This window comes from Podarcis tiliguerta, assembly GCF_965153285.1.
Source record: "Podarcis tiliguerta genome assembly, chromosome: 2".
Taxonomy (NCBI): Eukaryota; Metazoa; Chordata; class Lepidosauria; order Squamata; family Lacertidae; genus Podarcis; species Podarcis tiliguerta.
Genome location: NC_139535.1, coordinates 39,105,072 through 39,122,363, shown reverse-complemented (window position 1 = coordinate 39,122,363; position 17,292 = coordinate 39,105,072). Strand labels below are relative to the sequence as shown.

Sequence of the window (17,292 nt, the reverse complement as noted above, 5' to 3'; positions counted from 1 at the left end):
TTGAAAAGTTGCTGTGGCCTCAGGTGTAGACCTCCCTGTTGTAAGCCAAGAATCCCTGCAGCAGGTCTTTCCTGTAGGAGTAGGCACGAGTATCTACTTCTAGGCAATAAGGATGGTCCCCATACTAGGAAATAGCTAACAGTAGCAGTGCCTTAGCAGCCTGCACAGTTGCAGGGCTTCTTAGCAACATCCTAGCCATCTGCCTTAGACCAAAATTCACCACAAAGCTAAAACCAGAGGTGACCCCCCCCCCCCGGCTGTTCCTAGAGACATTTTCATAGCAACTGCCTGCTCTGGGGCTGGTCTCCAGCTCCCAACATTCCCTTTCATTAGTATTACAAATAAGCAAGGCCTTAAAAACAGAAATCAATAACAAGGCAAGCACTACGTGTTTGGAAAGCGTGATCTTAATGAGCTGAATGCAGGGTGAGTTGCCATTCCTTGTCTTTCCCGGTTAACCGCTGCCTGGCATCTGCTGGATGTGCATCCATAGCCCGCTCTAAAAGCACTGCTTGTGTGTTCACAGCTCCCAGGAACTTCTTTTATTATTTGTAATGGGATTAATAAATAGCAGCTGTTCCCTTTGTTTGTTTTCATTCATTAAACACAATTACATGCAGCCCGATTGCACCCTCTTTGATGTGAAATGGGAGAGAATAATTTTTCCTGTTGTTCAGTGCTATAATATGCTGTCATTGGCACTGAATGAAAATCATAATTAATTTTCATTTGGGTTTTTGCATCTTCCTAATCACGGTGGTCCCAGCTCCTTAAAACAGGTGACAGACATGCATCTCCCGCTCTCTTCTTATGCTCCCTGTAGTTTTCCTCTTTACTGTGCTGCTCCCAGAAGGGCAACACAATAACAGAAGATCAAACAAATACAAAGCAGGTTGTAAATCTTTCAGAAGGTAGTGAGTCTTTCTTGAATCAAGAGAGAAAGGGATTCACGAACCATGAATAGAACTCCTGTTCCTAGTCACTCAATAGCTCCAGTACCCTTAATAACTTCATCTTTTTTATTTCTGCCAGATTAACGTGTCATTTGCATTCAGAGCTTGGCCACCTAGAAATCACTGTGATTGGCGTTTTCTGCGCTTTGGATGGAGTATTGGGGTCCTTCCATATGTGCCAATGCAGGTCTTGGTTATCCCCATGCAGAATTGCAGCAGGCTCAGTTTTTGTACAGAGGAGGTGGTGGAATCACATTTCCCATGGGAAGCTAACAGTAGTTACCCTCCCCTAGGGAATGAAGTTGAGCTGCTTTACCCTCTTTTCCAACTCTTAGGATTCTTCATGCATTCGCTAACTATGTGGCAAATCACCTTTACAGAAACTGCACTGAGCTTTTAAGTGTTTCATCATCCGCAAGGTCCTGCGCTGCAGTGCTGTGTACTCTCCACAGCACGTTCTGCACGTTTAGCGCTGGAGACCTGTAGGGCGCCACAGCTGCTCTTAATCAAAAGGAGCTGATTTCCATATTAAGGAATTACCTGTAGGGCTTGTGATGGACCTTTCCTGCCTCCTAATAGTCAGTCTATTAATTATACAAGAGTTTATTTCCAATTATGCAGCCAATGAAATGGTTAATCAAGTCCCCTTTGATGGATGCTTTGACATTTAATTGGAAAGAGAAATCCACCTTGCACTCACAACAAACTTAGCCACTATAATGGGATTTCTGATGGGTTTGCATTTTAATCATCTGTTCTTTATCTGGCAGCGCAATTTAAAGGGCGTGGGACTTGGTTCAATGGACTCCTGATGATGGGCACCTCTCTCTCCTTTTTGTAGAAAAATCCCACCATTCCCTCACTATCTCAGCCCCTTTCACTAGCTGCTTTCCTGCCAAACCCCATCCTCCCCCCCCCCTCAGAATCCAAAGCCCTGTTCACATCTCTGATTATCTCTCAGTTCATATAGTCTGAGTGCCTGAAGATGCAGAGTTTTTCAAGATTTCCTGGATTACATCCAAAGAGTGATCTAGTGATTCTCATCTGATTCTGAGAACAGAACTAGAAAGTGGACTAGGTTTAATTATTCCATAATTAAAGATGCCAATTTCATAAATGTCCCCAGTGTTTCCTTGTCCCCAGGACCATCAGAAAAGTCCCAGATCATGCCATTGCGGGAGAGTTCTCCTATTCTCTGAATTCAGAAGGGCTGAGCAACCTGTGGCCCTCCAGATATTACTGGACTACCAGGTTTCTGCAGGGGAAGTATTGGGCCACCTGTCAATATCCCTTGCTCTGGTTGCCGGACGTCATGTGTGTGAGGAGTCCTAGGAGATCTGCAAAAGTATTTTTGCAGATCTGCTGCTAGTCAGACATGCTTCCTGCAAAATACAGGAAGGAAGATAGATGGGCAATTAAGCATTGCCTTCAATGTGCTCTCTGACTCTTTTGTCTTTTTCTCACATACTCACATGGGAGCGGGAGGAAAAGGACAGCCACTTCAGCTCACTAGGGTGATTGGGGATAGTGTGTGGCAGCCTGCAACCCTGGCAGGATGGCGATTGTTCCTCCTTGCTCAGCCACTAGAATGGGACAACACACTTGCTGATGCACTGTTGAGTTGCTGCCATTTTTAGCAGCCTTTCCTAGTTGTGACGGTCAAGAGAATGGCCGTCCCATATTTCTTCATCCTTAAAAGAGGGGGTTTGGAGTGTTTGGTGGGGAATCTCTCCTGGCTTCTCTTTCTAGACTACCACTGGTGTGAAGCATGCTTCAAATTACTCCAGAGTCTTCCTTTACTAATGATTTCATCTACACGTCTTTCCCCTTGCCAGATTTTAGCTGCTTTAGAGAAGGACGAACAGGCCCGAAGGCAACGGCTGCGGAGTAAGTTGGAGCAGGCAATTGACACAATGGCCCTAAGTAGCTGAAAAGGTCGAGATGGTGCTGCAGACTTCCCTGGCAGTGGACTCTTAAGGGAGAGAGAGAGCGGCAAGTGAGTCGCGGCAGCAAGAAAGCAATCAAGGAATACATTGGGGCCTGGCACCAAACAATGCACAGAATCTGCTGCGTCTCAGAACACTTTACACACAACGAACAGCAAAACAACAACAACGTAAGACCGCCGTTCTCAAAAGCAAACGGAGCCTATCTTAAAGACCTTTTGGAAGGAGCGACGTAGCAAAGAACCTGAAGGACCCCAGGAGATGTGCAAGGAGGGCCAGCGAGACAAATCCCTGCTCAGCTGCCACTGCCTCCCTTCTCCGGCTCCCACCAAGGCCTGCTCCAGATTTGGCGATGGAAGGTTGGGGACTGCACTAACGTCTAGGACAACCTTTTTACATTATGGTTTTTTCCCCCGTGGCAGGCGGTTTGGTAGGCTTATAATTCCCTGCCCCTTCTCCCTGTACTTCCTTCCTTTCCCGCCTTGCCTGGACAGCTCCACTCTCTACCTTCTCTTCCATACTCTCTGGCCTTCTTCCTCTAGTGTTAACTGCTATATTTGCACAATTTCCACAAGCTAGGTTTTGTTTTTGTTTTGTTTTTGAAAAAGATTTAAAATATATGAGTGTGGGGAGGTTCTAAATTTTAAACAAAACATTGCAGGATTTTTTTTTTAATTTTCGTTTCAACAAAAAGAAAGGAGCATTGCTTGCTTGGGATAGAAGGGGGGGTGCTTGGAGTCCAAGAGAAGAGCCCCTCTATCTTTGATTCTTCCTACACTTTGTCCTGTGCCATATTTTAATAACATTTAGCACAGGCCAAATTGATGCTCTTGTTTTGAATGCTGCTTACGCGGGTGCCGAAGGTTTAAGGTACCCAGAGGGCAAAGAACTTGCAAAAGGGAGGGTGGGCCATGCATGGCAAACCCCTGCAGAGAGATCTTTTCACCTGTTTGTGGTGAATTACTTTGTGGAAATGGCACACTTTTGAGAAAAGTCCCTGCTTTGCCTTTTTATAGATTAAGACAGGGCTAGCTGTTTGTAAGCGGAGTTTAGCAACTTTCAAAAGTTCTCATTGCCCCACCCGCCCCAGAGTAGCCCGCCCCCAGCTGCCCTCATCTGTACATTTCCCACTCATGGGGCATTTAGACAGAGGGGTACTGCCACGTATTGCCACTGCATAGGCACAGTGAATGGGGGTGGCTGTTTGAACCAACTCTCAGTATTTCCCTCTTCCGTTGTAGAGGAAAGGCATCTTAGTAAGAGATGCAGTCAGACTTGGTAGGGTCTGGGTCATGCAGGAAGCCTATGAGTAGATGCTTCTTCTGTGTTGTCTCCATTTCTGGCAGACCATGGCAACACTGGGTCTGTTCAGAGAAATCATGAGGTCAGACTTCATGCTAAGAGATGAGGAACATGGAGCTGCAGTTTAGCACTGACAGAAACATTAAATATAAGTGGGGTGCCCCTTTAGTTTTTTCAGGTGTGTAGGTGTGTACACGCACCACTTTAGAATATTTTATTTATTCCTCATCCCAATTTCTTCAGCAAAATGCAGAGCTTCTCTTTTTGTTTTGGTAGCAATGAAAACCCAAACTCCCAACAGTCTTGTAATTCCCCTCTATTGGGATAAGCAGCTTCACCAGCGGATTTGGTTCTGGTTAGGCCAATTAGAAGAGGGTGAGAGAGTGCAGATAAGAAATGAGTTTTGTGGAATTGTAGAGTTGGAAGGGACTCCAAGTGTCATCTAGTCCAACGCCCTTCATTATTACTTAATAATTACATTATTACTTTTGTGCAGGAATCATTAGATTATGTGTGATCTTCTCCATAGCTTGCTTTGGCTATGGACTGCTCCAGAGAGCAGGGAAATGATGATCTTAGTGGGGAGAGCAGAGCATCATTCATTCCAATCCGATGTTAGCATTACGAGAGGGGTAATTCCTGCAACTGAGTTCTGCTTTCTATTCTCTGCTACTTGGTTCAACCCAAAGTCTGCCTCCTCTTTCCTCTATGCACCTGGTTCCTGGCTGGCTTTGGGCTTCTCCTGGTTAGCAAACTGCAGTGTAGGAGGCCAGAAGGAACAGGAGAGGTCTGCAGAAGAAGACCCAGGTGCCGTTAGTTACTGCCACGTTGCCCAGGTTGTGACCAGGTATTTCCAGCCCAATTCAAGGCAAAGGTTCCTGTGTTGCTGTCATGGTGTTTCCCAAGACATCCAGCACTGTTTGGAGATGTTGTATGTACCTTTGTTTTGTGTCTGCTCACTCCTTGAGAGTCAGAAGGTGTCCTCATTTTCAAACTGAAACAACTCCCGTCCCTGGAATTCAGTAGCTCCATCTTTGAAATGTGAATTATGTGCTATCGGAAAGGAGCATTTTACTTATTAGTTAGGCTTGCAAATTTAGGAGGCAGCTATTTATTCTGCACCCCACCACCCCTGCATTATTCTCATTCTACACCTAAAGAGCAATGAAGCTATGTGAGAGTAGTCAAGAGAGACTGTCCCTAGTTGAACTAGGGTTTGGGTCTATGGCCTACAAAGTGCATGTTGGCACTCCATAATTTAAATTTCACACTGGCCTGGATGTCTTGTACCGAAGGGCAGTTAATCAATTCACTGAAATAAATAATTTAAAAAATAATAATAAAATAACAATCCTGCACACTGAGCAAAGCATTTCTGAAGGTCCTGAAATGCCCATTGGGTCTAAGTTTTCTGGTCTAACCCTAACAAAGAACCAATACATCCCATATCCAGCCTAAACCACAGTATGTGAGAGAAACAAGCTCCTGAACTCTTGCTAAAATCTGTTTCCCTTTGCTCCTCTCTTTTTCATTATCTCTACATCATTCCATTCACTGTTCTGACCCTAGGAATTTTAATCCCCTCGATTCAGTTCCTGACAAATGTAATGCCTTTAATTATCATTAAAAGTTTACCAGTGTGATGAAGCCACTGCCCTAATTCAACTCAGGTGACCAAACCCACCAAATTTTCAGCCTTCACCCACCCACCCAGTACCAATAAACTCAGTTGCTATCTCAAGTCTAGGTTGAAGTTGAGAGAGAGGCTATTGCAGAACATACCAAGCCTGATCCTACCCATTCCCTGAGAGTGCAAATAAGGGGAGGAGAGGGGATGTAATGAAGTTTTTAATTAAAATTTAAAATGTGTGTGTGTGCGTGTATATATATATATGTTGTTACAATCTAATTCTTGTGCCCCAGTGGGGCACTGTATAGTTAACAGAAAGAGCTCAAACCAGTATCACATACGGTTTTTACACAACCAGTGGAAAATACCAAATGGATAAAATTTCAAACATTTCTCATCAAGCAGAACAATCATTTGAAGCCTATATACATCTCAGATTGCTTTGTAATTTTGTTTTTATCCTTTTTAATTATTTTTAATTAAAGAGGAGGAAGAGAAGAAGACAAGACGACAATAAAAATATAATGGAAAAACACCTAGGGATTCCCGAGATCTCTCTGGATCCATAGGACCTGTGGGCTGTTGCATGACTGTGCTAGAGTTTAGTCTGAGTTGAACTTTTTTTAAAAGAAAAAAAATGCAAGTGTTGAATACTAGAGGTTTGTTTAGACCTTTTTATTTTTGAAATTTTGGAATTAATTTGCCACTTCTTGTATAAGAAAAAAAAAAAGAATTAACTGTTTATTTCTGGAAAAAATGGTACTCAGAAGCCTTAAAGGACAGCTAAGTGTTTCTACACACAAAAGATACTGTAATATTTTACAGGTTCCCCTCCTTGGACTTTGTTTCAAGTGTACTTGGAAGCATAAATCATTACATGATTGACACTTAAAAGAGATAGAGGCTCGATCTTTCGGCTTGATGTAAGTCAGCACCATTTTATGGAAAACTAAAATGCTATCCTGACTTTTTAGAAGCAAATGACAAAATCCCCCTCTGTTGATTGCATAGAGAGCAAACGTTTGACTGGAAAATGCCATATACCATTCCTCTAGAGCCACTCACTTATCTTATCCAGGTATCTCAGCAATAACATATTGGGAGACTTCACTATAAAAATAGTATTCAGTGGCTTACCTCAAGTGAACAACTTTTATCTTTTCTGATAAAAACTCAACAAAGTGCATTAGAAGTTGGCTTAATTTGAAGGGCCTGCAGAATGCAAGTTGGTTTGTTCAGTCTTCAGGACTGTCCTTTAGAAAGACCTAGCTAATTGCATCCTATCTTCCCAGTTCCTAGCCTTCAGTGAACCAAGTCATCTCCATATGGGCCATGGCAGCAGGGGGGTGGGGGGAAGAGTTCTTAGCCTAACGCTTAGCAGAATCGTAGATATTTAACTTGCCACTAGGGATGTTTGTGGAGTGGAGGAATACTTTCCCTGCGTCCAGACTCTCTGCACAGTGGACAGACCACCAGCTGAAATAACTGGAAAGCAACAGCTAAATCAGCTCCTGTGCAAATACTTCAGGTTGATACAGTTTGTGATTCAGTCTGTCAGGCTGCAAGCTTTCTGGACAGTTCGTATTTAATGTTTTGTACAGAATCCCAGTGGAATCTCAGCAGCAGCAGCATAAGGGGCACACAGGCAAGCACCAAGATGGCAAGGCTCAGTGCTTTTTTCTGGGGGTACTCAAGGGTATACTGGCACCTCTCCCCCCCCCCCACCTAAAAGTAAAGCACTGCTTAAAATTGTGGCACTTACTTTAACAACTTCATGGTGAGTACCGGCTCCTTTTTTTCCTAGAAGAAAAGCACTGTTCAGGCTTAAATTGGACATCTTGGCAAACAGATTTCTACACGCCTTCAACCCACAGAAAATGAGGTAAATCATAAATATGTTGTCACCTCCCCCCTGTTTTCGGTGCTTGTGCATGGATGTGTAATTGCCAACACTAAAATGCCTACTGGTGGTCTGCTCTGTGACCATGCACACCACACAGAGTTGGGCTTCCTTTGCCTCTGGCACTGCCTTCGCCAGTCACAATTCTGCCACAGAAACCAAGCCAGTCACTTTGCAGACAGTGCATGGGGCAGAAGAGAAACTCGGTGGCTTCTCCCCAAAGCGGTGAGCAGAGACAAAGCAGATAGCAGACAAGCAGCGAGTCCAAATTTTCATCTTCTTTCTCACCCCAGTGCCTGCAATTCCACTGAAATCAACAGGATTTTTTAATTTTTTCGTCAGCAGACATTCCTTCACTGTGTTAAAAAGATTTACAATCTGGCTCACACCTAGAGGATCTTTTTTCTTTCTTTCTTGGGCAGTTTTAATCTTAGTTGCTTCCATATTAGCCACTTTCTCTGGAATTGCCTTCCTTTGTTCATTTGCTCGTTATGGAACATTCAGACAGCATCGTTCTTAAATCACTGCATTCCGGTCTTTCCTGTCTTGTCCTGTCCCCCCCCCCCATACTGATTCATGGCTAAATTTGGGTAATGAAATGCAATTGTATCACCAGCCTGTACTGCAGGGCTAGGCAAAATGTTGTTGAGAGTTCCTGTGCCCTTAATTTAAGTTTTATCTTGTTTGCAGATCTTGCCTATTTTATATCTTTCTCTTGATCATGGCTGGAGTGTTAGTGATGAATAATTGCTTAATTGCCTCTTATCTATCTATTTATTTATTTATTGGGGGGGGGGACAATCAGTAGTGACTTCCTCTCATCATTTCCCTTCCCATAGTGGAAATCACCAATAGAATCACATACACAATTGAAATTGGGGCAGTTAATAAACCATTAATCACTAATTTTCCTATCTGAACTCATCCAGAAGCAATAAAGCAGGCAAAGATAAAACTCTTAATTAATGTTGCTGTGACCCTTTGCTAAATAGGCTTTACATAGGAGCAAACATTAAGGGAGGATTGGGGGCGGGGTGCACAGAAAGACATTGACAGATAACGTTAACACTAACCTCTTGTTTTAGTTCAGCTTCCGGCTAAATACAGTGCCTGAGCAGTGCTAAAGGGTTGCAGCATGGAAGCAATTCCGTGTGTTACTCTTCATTGGGTTGTACACATCCACATCTATCCAAGCAAAGGCACATCTGGGGACTTCAGTGGCAATGTCAAATCTCCTGACGTTTCTGACCTATGCAGGACTTTGAATATGATGTGCAATCATGCCATTGGTACTAAACTCTTTTGCTATGCATTTTGATGCTCAGACGATCACCTGAAAAGCAAAACCTACAAGCCATTAACACTTTGGGAGAGGGGAGCATAACTTATGTTCACTAATTATTGATCTGGCATGAATTGCAGCAGAAAAAGACATTCTTCAAAAACAAAAGGGCAGGGATATAAAGCGGTAAGGCGGTTACAGGGAAGAGGCCTGGCTGATTTGGAACAATCTCTCAACCAGATACATTTTTGTTATAGCTGTATTGGCATAAGGCGAGCTGAATAGGTTGACATTTTCTGCTTTGCCGTAGTGACATTCGTGTGGCAAAGGATTTCTAAGAGCAATGCCGTCAGGAGCAAGTGACTTATTTCTTTCTTTTCTTTTCTTTAAAAAAAAAAAAAGGTTTATAGCTTCATAATTTTCTCTGGTTTTCATCCAAGCATCACCAATCCATTCCCACCAACATTATGTGAGATCCCTTCCCCACAACGCCACTATTCAATGTATTAGTTACTTCTAAATAAGGTCTCCATGACTCATAGAATCGTAGAGTTGGATCATCTAGTTCTAGTTCAACCTCTACAATGCAGGAATCTCAACTGAAGCATCCATGATAGATGGCCATTCAACCTCTGCTTAAAAACCTCCAATGAAGGAGAGCCCACCACCTTCCAAGGGAGTCAGATCCACTGTCAAACAGCTCTTACCGTCAGAAAGTTTTTCTGTTATGTTTAGTTGGAATCTCCTTTCTTATCCAACCCTCCAGAGCAGGAGGAAACAAGCTTACTCCATCTTCCATGTGACAGCCATTTAGATATTTGAGGATGGCTATCATATTTCCTCTCAATCTCCTCTTTTCTAGGCTAAACTTCCATAGCTCCCTCAACCATTCATCTAAGACTTAGCTTCCAGACCCTTGATCATCTTGGTCACCCTCCTCTGCACACATTCCAGCTTGTCAGAATCCTTAAACTGTGGTGCCCAGAACTCGACACAGTACTCCAGGTGTGGTCTGACCAAGGCAGAACAAAGCGGTACTATTACTTCCCTTGATCTGAACACAATACTTTTGTTGATGCAGCCAAGACTAGCATTAGCTTTTTTTGCTGCTGCATCACACCGTTGATTCATAGAATCACAGAATCATGGAATTGTAGAGTTTGAAGCATGTTAAACTTGTCCTCTACTAAGACCCCTAGATCCTTTTCACATGTACTACTGGCAAGCCAGGTGTTCCTCATCTTATGTTTGTGCAGCTGGTTCTTCCTACCTAAGTGTAGAACCTTACATGTTGTTAGTTTGGGCCTGGTTCTCTTAATCTGTTAAAGTCATTTTGAATCCCGATTCTGTCTTAATGTGGCATTAGCTACTTGTCCCAGTTTTGTGTGATGTGCAAATTTGATGAGTATCCCCTAAACCAAGCAAACTAAGGTTCATGGGCTGGATCAGGCCCAATTTCCTTCTGGATCTGGCCCGCGGGCGGTCCGGGAATCGCCACGTAGATCGCCAGCGCACATGTTCTTTCCCTCCCTCTCCCTCACATGGCGGTGGCGCCTCCTCCCTCCCTCCTCCTGGCTTCTCCCCTCCCTGCATAGAGGAGGCTGGGCTTTGTTGGTGCCAGCAGCAGCAGTGCTCAAGCGGCCACCATTTTAAGCAGCCCCTCTCCACTGCTCATTGTCCCTCCACCACTGCCAGCCCCTGCCACTCGCAAGACACAGGTAAGCAGCCACCGGGGCTCGTCGTGCTCTTGTATCATGCCCCCGCCCCCCAAATAATATAGTCTGTCCCCCCCCCACAAGGTCTGAGGGACAGTGGACTGGCCCCCTGCTGAAAAAGCTTGCTGACCCCTGCCCTAAATTCTTTCATCTAAGTAATTTATAAAGAACTCTGTGGCACCTCACGTCAGTCTTTTCCAGGTTGATTAGGAACTATTAGTAAGCACTCTTTGAGTTGGGTCAGTCAACCAGCTACAAATCCACCTAACAGCTACCTCATCCAACCCACATGTTACCAGCTTCCCCACAAGAATACTTTTTAAGTATTCCTTGGGAAAAGTGCATGTGAAACGTACCTTCTCTTTTTCAGGTGCTACTTTCACTTTCCTCTATCCATTGTTAACAATGCTTAATCATATAACCCCTGCTCTGTCAGCCTCCTACCACCGCCACCCTGTGCCCTCAAACACTGGTGCTATGTAAGGACAGGACATGCTAGGAATAGGGACTGAAGGAACAAGTCAGCTATTGAAGGCTTAGTTTTAGAGGGTATCTCAATGGAAATGTCAAATAATCAGGTTCCAAAAATACACAGCTCTTCGGAGAAAAATGGTTTGAGCCAGCTAATAAGGAAGTGTCTGGTGTTTTCTTTATTTCTTAAACTCTATGATAGTGACATCCCCAGTTCCTTGGACTCTTAAGAGTTTAGGGATCGTCTAAAGAAAGGGCTGGTGCATTCGTCAGGATGGTGAGCAAGACCTTCCCCCGCCTCGCCCCCATTGCAGCTTTTTTAAATGGAGCACTATTAACTCCCCCCCCCGGAAAATGTGTTTAAAACACGTAAAAGCCTTGTAAGGCCTGCCGCTCTCTCTTCTTTCAAAGCAATGTCAAGTCCACAGTTAGCTGTCCTTTAAGTAAAGGGGAAGGGGGTTGGCATGGGAGGGGTGGAGCAGAGAAAACAATAAGAAACAAAGAATTTTAATAGTAAAATAAAAAAATAAAAATGATGAAAACTTTATGTGATTGTTTCAGACTTGAAGCAACTGTGCCAGTGTGGCAGGTCGGCACCCTTTGATTGTGTAAATATCCTGCTATTTCCTATTTTAATGTTCTTCAGATTTAGTACTTGTAAATAAACACGCGCATCAAGGAGAGATTAAACATTTTTGCTATATAACTTGTCTTGTCTGACTTTGTGAGTTCCAGGTTTGGTGCAGAGGGAGGAAGGAAGATGGAAATACAGGAGGCAAGGGGCAGCTGTGCGTTGCTGGGCATGCTTCTACAGCCCTGCTTGGACTTGACCACAACCCGTCTTACCCCCCTGCCCCGTTCAATCACTTTATGTGAGCTTCAGCACTAGATTTCTGCACCTTCACCACGTACTATATTCAGCATCATGGGCCACCTTTTCAGCTGCGCTTGGCTCTCATGTATGTAGAATGTCTTAACCACCTACCCACCCAGTGGCCCAGCAGGAGTTGGGGTTATTGCTTTCCTGAGTTTCCTAGCACAGAAACTAAACCATCTCCCACCTTACACTGCCTTCTTTTAAAAGTGGCAGCTTGTACTGAGGTGCCTGCAAGTGTAAGGTGCGGAAAGAAATGTGTTCCTGCAAAACTCTGGTTAAAATTATCCTATAGTTCATCTAGCTCAGTATTGGGTGAAAGACCAAAAGAGCATAGAAAACCACACTCTTCATTTCCTAGTAACCAGCCTAGTTCTTTTGGGTGCAGACTCGAGAACTTTGGGCTGCCCTACTCCAAGACTTTCAGCCACAGCCCTGTTCACTGCACTGTGGCAGCTCAAGACCTAGTGCTTGGTCACAGCATCCCTAGAGCTGGCAGAATACAGGCTGGCTGGAGTTAAGCATAACAGGTTCTGCAGCTTCTTCATCCTTGTTCTAAAAAAAAAAAATGCTAAGGGGAACTGGAGTAAAACTGCTTTACGGCAACATAGGACTGGGTGTCTGCTGGTTTGCACAGCACTGGCTGTGAGCATGTTCTAGTGTTTGAGAGCTCCTTCAAGCGCTGAGCTAGATGAGCCTTCTTAACTGCTGTGTCCCTTTTAATCCAAGTCCATTAAGAAGCAATCCAGAAAACGGATCTTAAATGTTGCATCTGTGCTTGGTGCTGCCATGATAATGTCACTATCACAACTCAGCCTGGACATGCTTGACCCATAATCTCGCCTGGCAAATTTAGTCCTGTGCACTGGCCTCCATTTGCTTCCTGACACTGCAGCAAGCCTTCATATCTCCCCCTCACTTATCCTCCTTGCATCACTGAGCAATGTCCTGCCTTCTCATGCTCTCCTACTGCTACAGAGCTGCTGCACCACCTGCCATGCCAATGGCATAACCCAACCTGGATGTTGAGAGGATGGGTTGGTCAAAACAAGCAAAGTAAGGATGGCAGCTCTTAAACATGAAAAAGCAATATGGGCTATTGGGATGGAAGAAGTGGCGCCAATTGAGAGATGTGGATGTTGCATCTTCGACTCCCATATTGCATAAACTTTGGAGATGGTGACATAGACATCTACCCTACATCCAATGTGCAAAGGCCACTGTGCTCCTTTTGTATTCTTTTGCCATGGCAATCCTTATTCCCATTTTACAGATTATGGAATTGAGGCAAATAAGTAAATATTGGTCCCTTTACTCTGGCCACTTAGCTACACCTTTTTTTCAGTACAGTGTCAAGTATGTGCCCCACTGGGGCTATTCTCAGGTTCCTATGAATTTGTAAAATGAGGCTAACACTGCCCAGGCCTCATGAGACTCCTGTCTGCTTGGTGGCAGTAAGGAATGCAATTGACCACTTAACTAGGGAAGTGACGGGGACATGAAATAATTTGACCAACCCCATATAGCATGTGTAAAGTAAAGCATACCCCTAAACATTTTGTGAACCTTTGTACTTTTGTCCATTTCCTGTATTTATTTTCCCCAATTTGAACTATAAAATGGTGATTTTCTTGAGTCAAAATGAGAGTACCCCTAAACATTTTTTTAAGAAAAAAAGCATTATGCAAAGCCATAGCTCATGACCTCTTCCACAAAACAGAAATGACTTTCTATGAACATACTAGCAACTGAGGAAAGTCTTGGGAGTGCAGAAGAGTTGGGCCTTAAAGATGCTTCCGTCTTTTACAGTAACATGTAACCAATCAACACTATGTAACAGGAGAGAGGCCTGCTTTGGCCCAGATATAGTGGGGGCATTAGAGAGTGGCCAGGTGTGTTACTTCAATTTCTACCCAACTCAGGTGCTAGACAACAGAAAGGCCTGATGAGAAAAGATGTACTTTTAGACCAAGACCTGATATTTACAGGTAATCCCTGAGTAGAAACAAATTATCTCTGGTGATTGCCTTAGCAAAAAGCCTGCAAGCACACATTCTCTTTCCCCCTCCTCAAGGTCAACATCAAAATTCACCCCCACAACCACATCTCTCCTATGGCTCGTCATTGTTGTGGCACCCACTGCGGCGCCTTCTTGGCTCAGCAACTAGTATGGGCAAACTAGTCGCACACCCCTAAATCTGCCTTTGTACTGAGAAACTCGTTATCTGATAGCAGCCATGTGACAGCTGTTAGTCTATAGGAGGAGGAGCCAAATGTCCTCTCCAATTATTGGACAACTCCCTTCAACTCCTGCCAGCTTGGTCCAATGATCAAGGATGACAGGAGCTGTAATACAACAACATCTGAAGGTCATCGTGTTGACTGTCCCTGCAATACAGAGTGCAAGGTGAGGGGGACGGGTCTTGCCTTACATATGCACAAGAGAAGCGACCAAGGTACCTAGTGCAGAAGCTTTCAACCTTTTGGGGTCCACAGCTCCCTTGACAAACTACATTCTTTCTGCGGCACCCCTGTGGGGCTCAGGAGCCCAGTTACGTCACCTCTTGCCTGCAGAGTTGGCAGCCTCTCACGCTTTTTCAAACACCCTCCCTTGTAGAGTGTGCCCTCAGCCTCCTCTCCTCTCCCCTCTCCTTGGGAGTCCTGGGCAGCCGCAGCTGCCGCCCCGGTCTCTGAGCTGCTTCTCCTGCCCCAAAGAGAGGTGCCTCCTCACGCTGCCCCACGGGGGTCTGGGAAGTACTCCCAGAGGCACCATTCGCCTGGGGAGCTTGTAGCCAGGGCTCCTGCAACAAGCAGCTGTGCAAGCCTTTGGGAGGCAGAGAAGGGAGAGGGCATCAGAGGAGGGAGGGAAGGAGAGAGGGACAGAGGCCAGTGTTGCCCGTGGTACCCCTGACCATCATTCAAGGCACCCCAGGGTGCCACAGCACAGTGGTTGAAAACCACTGACCTAGTGTAATGATAAATGAATTCTAAACACTGTAGGTGCCAAAATCTTGTAGCTGGAATGAATTAAGGAATAAATTAAGCAAATGGATTATGCTAATATGCTCGTGTTGATTTTTAAATTTATATATTATTTATTTTACACAAACATGTCAGTCAATAAGAAGTTGTTTTGAACTGTTTATCATATGCATGTTTCTTGATCTCCATTTCACTCACCAACCCCCCCCTCCCCCCGCCCTGCAACCATCCTTTCAACTTTGAAATTATGAGAACAATCTTCCATAAAAGTTCCACACTATTAAGGACTTTGGAACTTGTTATGAATCTTTTATATGTTCAGCCACACACTCACATCTACTCATACTTCCACAGCCACAATAAAAGAGAAAATCAAATGAGCAAAAATGCAGTACAGAAGGAAATAATAAAGGAGAAAGTACAAGGGAAGAAAAATAATTGGGACAGGATGGGAAGGGGAAAAACAAATTCAAATTGTCCTTAATATTGCCCTCTTTTTAGGCTATGCATATGCTCACAAAACGTCTTCATACTTTCCCCTGCTTTACTACTTTCCCATTCCTTAGTTTAATGTGCCACTTATTTCAGCCACCATGTCCACTGGCTTCTAACACCCAAGTATCTAAAGTTTGTTTCCATGCATAATTTGTTTGTTCACTTTTTGCACGGAATCTATTTTTTTTTTAAATTTCTGACAATAATGCACAATTTCCGCACCAGTTTTTCCAGTGTGGATAAGAAAAGTGTTATTGGAAGTTTTAAGGGCAACAGTTCTTTTAATTGAAAGCTGCTTGTTTGCTGGTTCTGTTTTATTTTATTGCTTCTGGGCTAGAATGGTTAGTTGGGGTTGATGAATAGTGTGATGAACCACACTGTTATCCAGTTTCTGTTCCCATAGAGAAGGGCTCTTTGACTGCGGGGAGAATAGATTTGTGTCATGCAAACCTTATTCCCCAGGGCATTTCCCCACCCCTTTCATTTCCACAAGGAGCCTGATGGGGACAGAGGGCAGGAAGCAGGTCTGCTTTGCAAGAGTGCCAAATCGACTTTTAATTGCCCAAGTGCCCTAGAATCCCACCTGCAAAACACAGGCAGCCTGGAAGAGGTGCTAATGTTTAGTCCTGTCACTTGAACTGGAGTGCGGGTTCAAGAGGAGTGTGCTTCTGATTCTGGTGCTTCCCATTGTCCGCCACCTGAGAGAGCAGCCTAACTCTGCTTAATGGGAGGGCCAGCCCCACCAGAATGCCTTCTGCCCATCTAATTCAAGTACTGCAGTTTAACGTTGCTCTGATGCTGTCCAAGCAGGACACCACTCTTTCCTCTGCTTGAGAGCAGGCCTTAACTTTCCATGGGGAGGGGTGGGGAATGAAAGGCAGATTTGCCTATTTCATCACTAATGTCTCCAATTTTTCAAGGGGTGTTTTTATTAAATAGTTAAACACACACACACACACATGCACATATTTGATGTTGTTCCCTTGCTTTCAAAGCTCCCATGGTTTCTTGATCAGCTGCAAAGGAAATAAATCAATTATATTGGGAGAGAGGCAAAAGCAGATGGGGGGGGGGTTAAATAATTGGCAGAGCTCATCGTCTGGTTACCAAGTGCTGGGATCAAAGAGGCCAATCATGGTCCTTCAAAGGAGGAGGCGGGATTAGGGGGTGACGGGTCTTTAATGTGGCTCTGTGTAGTTTTCTCTCTCTCTTTCTTCAGCCTTTGCTTTTCCTTGTTCATTAAATTCCAGAATCAGAATGCTCCTCCCTGCTATTTCTCTCAGTGTGCCTTTACTAAAGTCATCCTGTTCCAATCTCCTCCTTCCTATCGTCTGGGCAATTTCTTCTTCCCTTTCCCCACACTAGGAAATGGAAACTTACCACTGGGTGACTGTCTCCCTTTCACGTTTAAACCTACTTCAGACTTCTACTCAACCCATTAAAAAAGCCTCAGACTTTAAAATAAGAAAGAGTTCAGCTGCCCTGTCCCAACTCATAAGGGGTGCCCATATTGGAAGAGGCCTCTTCTACTAGGGCTCCAGACCTCCACGATCCAATTTCCCAATATCTTTTGCTTATCTTAAATCAGTTTCAAAGGGCTAGAGGGTGATCGATTCAGAGCAGCTGAACCCTTTCCACCACCCCTTCCATTGTTTTAAAATGCAGACCCCAGAGGTCACCCAGCTCACTTGAGGTTTGGCCCTCAGAAACTTGTTTTGAACTCCCATCATCACGAGGTGCCT

General features: G+C 44.3%; 1 protein-coding gene and 1 long non-coding RNA gene across 7 annotated transcripts in view; one reads left to right on the top strand and one right to left on the bottom strand.

The window, feature by feature from the left end:
* The window catches only part of PLXNA1 (plexin A1), a 298,111-nt gene extending 286,206 nt beyond the window's left edge, over positions 1-11,905 (top strand). For all 6 annotated transcript variants that reach the window (XM_083418456.1, XM_083418455.1, XM_083418458.1 and 3 more), the window contains exon 32: positions 2,789-11,905. In XM_083418456.1, the coding sequence (XP_083274582.1) occupies positions 2,789-2,884 (96 nt within the window). In that variant the 3' untranslated portion in view covers positions 2,885-11,905. The remainder of the gene's footprint in view (positions 1-2,788) is intronic.
* A 4,556-nt stretch (positions 11,906-16,461) lies between these two features.
* Positions 16,462-17,078, bottom strand: LOC310671282. The gene is made up of 2 exons (XR_014507934.1): positions 16,658-17,078; positions 16,462-16,566 (listed from the first exon to the last, which is right to left on the bottom strand). It is a non-coding gene; the product is annotated as an uncharacterized lncRNA (long non-coding RNA).
* Between the last annotated feature and the right edge of the window lie 214 nt (positions 17,079-17,292).